The 2,875-nt window shown below is 48.3% G+C and overlaps 1 protein-coding gene across 7 annotated transcripts in view; it reads right to left on the reverse strand.

Annotated features, from left to right (window-relative positions):
- The window catches only part of SRRM1 (serine and arginine repetitive matrix 1), a 17,474-nt gene extending 14,619 nt beyond the window's left edge, over window positions 1-2,855 (reverse strand). For all 7 annotated transcript variants that reach the window (XM_041417358.1, XM_041417356.1, XM_041417354.1 and 4 more), the window contains exons 1-2: window positions 2,756-2,855; window positions 433-522 (exon numbers count right to left, since the gene is read on the reverse strand). In XM_041417358.1, the coding sequence (XP_041273292.1) occupies window positions 433-522; window positions 2,756-2,776 (111 nt within the window). In that variant the 5' untranslated portion in view covers window positions 2,777-2,855. The remainder of the gene's footprint in view (window positions 1-432; window positions 523-2,755) is intronic.
- Between the last annotated feature and the right edge of the window lie 20 nt (window positions 2,856-2,875).

Below are 2,875 nucleotides of genomic sequence, written 5' to 3' on the forward strand. Positions count from 1 at the left end.
AACTCTAAAGTATCAACAAGAGGAAAGAGGGCAAAAAACCAAAGTGAAACTTGTATTGTGTATAGTTTATTGGTCACTCCCAAGTAAATGATGAAATGAAATGAAACTCCATGATAAAGCAAGTCTTGATCCAGGCTCACCACTTCCCCTGTCCACCAGACTTCAGCATTTTGGGGATTGCATTTAAGGATGCTTACATTTCCAAATTAATCAATATTTGCTGGAGAGCTGACTTCTTCTGAAGTTGTATGTTACACCAAAGCCTGGTGGTGATATTTAGTACATCAACCAGATAATTTCTATCACTGCTGCACCTGATGTTCAAGGGGACATCCCAAATATCCTCCACTGTGGTTTTAGGGGCCTGATACTCAGTGACTCCACTGAAACCTGACTGCTGAGTTGGAATCCCTGCTCCCCCATCCCACTTACCTTCTTTTCTAAGCATTCTGCAAACTTCAACTGCTTCAACAGCTTCTTCTGCTTGTTGCTGAAGCGATTGTCCTGCTCTGCACTGGTTCCCTGCAGCACAGCAAACAACACTTTCAGCCTGCAGGGCCCTCCAGTACCAAGGATTATTTTCCCACCAATGTGCAAGTTTGTTTTTTTGTCAGTATTCCTTTCCAGGTGCTTTTCAGTTTGAGCTCTCACCAGGTGCTGAGGATTTTGGGTGAGAAGCTCCTGAGCTCCACAGTGACACCTCAATCATAACCCCCCTGGCACTGCCCACAAATTAAAGTACCAGCAGCATCAAACTGCCAGGAAAAAGCTTTAATAATTCCTTAATAAAAGAAATAAAGTGTTTTTCATGTGTCCAGGAACAAAAATGTCCTGTTTGCTTACAGTGACACCCCTGAAACCTTTGGGCAGCTTCCCTGAGGCAAAGAGAAGTACAAAGAATGCATTTTATTGATCCTGCTCTGTTAAAAGTTCACCAACTGGCTCCACTTCCATGGACAGGAGCTGTAGGTTAATCCATTATGGAGGGAAAGGCCTGGAATCCAGTTCTGGAAAACGGACTGGCAGAGATTAAACAGAACCAGGCAGGATCAGAGGAGACAGGGCAGCATCCAGGTCCTGATGGGCTGCTCAGGACTGAGGACAAACCCACAGCTGGGGAAATTTATTCTGGAAAGCACTGATGGAAACCAGGGAATTTTATACAGGTGATTCTCAATGGAAGAACAGTGCTCAGTACCAGTAAAAATAGGAATTGTCAAGGAATTAAATGATAATAAAGAAGAGAAAACCCCAAATTCCATGTTCATTTTGGTCAGAAAGCAGCTGGAATTAGCAATATAACATGTTGCAAAGGCATTTCAGTTAGTGAAAAGGAACAATCCACTGACAATTCCCAGGTGCTATTCCAGAACCTGGGATTCCTAAAGTCTGACTGTGGCACGGGCACTCCCAGGGATTAAAACTCTTTACAATATTTGCAGTCTGTGTGTGGCTCTCAAAAAACCCACAATACTTGCCAGTTCACTCAACAGCTGAATGTTCTTTTGAGGTTTTTTTTTAATTATTTCACAACCCAGAAGGGAAATGGAAAGGAAGTTTCTTGTTGATAACACGTGGCAAGCAGCAAAGGGAACCAAAAGGAAGCAAACAGGACAGAGCAAGGGGGCTACAGGAGTTTAAAGACAGACAAAACAGGTTTGCACTGAAACTTCACAGAAATGTGAAGAACAGGCAGAATTATAAATAGGAGGTTGCTTGGTACAGGGAATCCAAATTGCTGCTCTGCTGCATTTCTGTCATTTCACATTTGGTTCTTCCTGAACCCAGAATAAAACTGTTCACAGCCCCACTCCAGTGCCATGCTGCTTGGGTTTTTATAAAATGCCACCTTCCACAGGCCAGTTTAAAAGAATATTAGATTTCTAATCCAGAGTTTTCAGCCCCAGTAATCCTGCTGTCAATCAACTGTAAACCTTTTAACAACTGCATTACAACACGTGCAGATTTAATCTGCAGTTATTTTTCTCAAGTTAGTCCATGAACTGAACTAAGGGAAGGGTTATGTGTGCTTTAAAAGCATCCTAGCTGCAGGAAATGAAACTAATATGGACCGAACAAGTGAATGAACCTTGAAATCCTCAAAATTATCACAGAAACCCCCAAAATAATGTCGTTTCAATTAATGGAGAAAAAGGCAAAAAATAAATAGACCCTGCGTAGATATCATGGTCTCTGCAGAAAATGCAGCACAGCTGTAAGACCAGAGAAGAAACTCAAGGATTAAAAATAAAATACCAACATCTGAATACAGCCTCACTTCTTTTCGCTACGAATACACTTAAAAGCCTCAAAAAAAAAAAAAACAAAAAAAAAACCTCAATAAAAATAGGGCCAGGGTTGTTTATTTGCTTTGACCGTGACCACTAAACAGCGTGGACAGCGCAAACCCGGCCTGGCCCCTCAGAGCCCTTCGGCCCCTTCTCCCCCGCCGCGGCTCGGGGGTCGCAGCGGTGACACGGCCCCGCGTGGGTCGGCACCTCCGGGGCCGGGGCCGCTCAGGGCCCCGTGAGGAGCCTGGCCGGGGAGCGCAGCCCCCCCGGCGGCCGCGGAGCTTCCCCCCGTGCCGAGCCCGGCCCGGAGCCGCTCGATCCCCGCGCCGCCGCCCGGGCCGCGCCGCCGCGGCCTCTTCCCGCCGCCATTTTCTCCGCGGCGAGGACCGGGCGGTGCTCCCGTGCCCCGGCGGGGCCGCCGCGACGCCCGCTCGCCCTCAGGGCCCGCCCGGGCCGGCACTTACGCGGAAGAACCCGGCGTCCATCTTGGCTCCTCCGCCTCCTCCCGGCCGCGGCGCGCGCTGCCGTCCCGGCGTGCACCGCGCGCGCCCTCAGCCGTGCCGGGCGTGTGGGGCGGGGTGGAG

This window comes from Onychostruthus taczanowskii, unplaced genomic scaffold, assembly GCF_017590055.1.
Source record: "Onychostruthus taczanowskii isolate IOZ18803 unplaced genomic scaffold, ASM1759005v1 scaffold56, whole genome shotgun sequence".
NCBI classification, from domain to species: Eukaryota; Metazoa; Chordata; class Aves; order Passeriformes; family Passeridae; genus Onychostruthus; species Onychostruthus taczanowskii.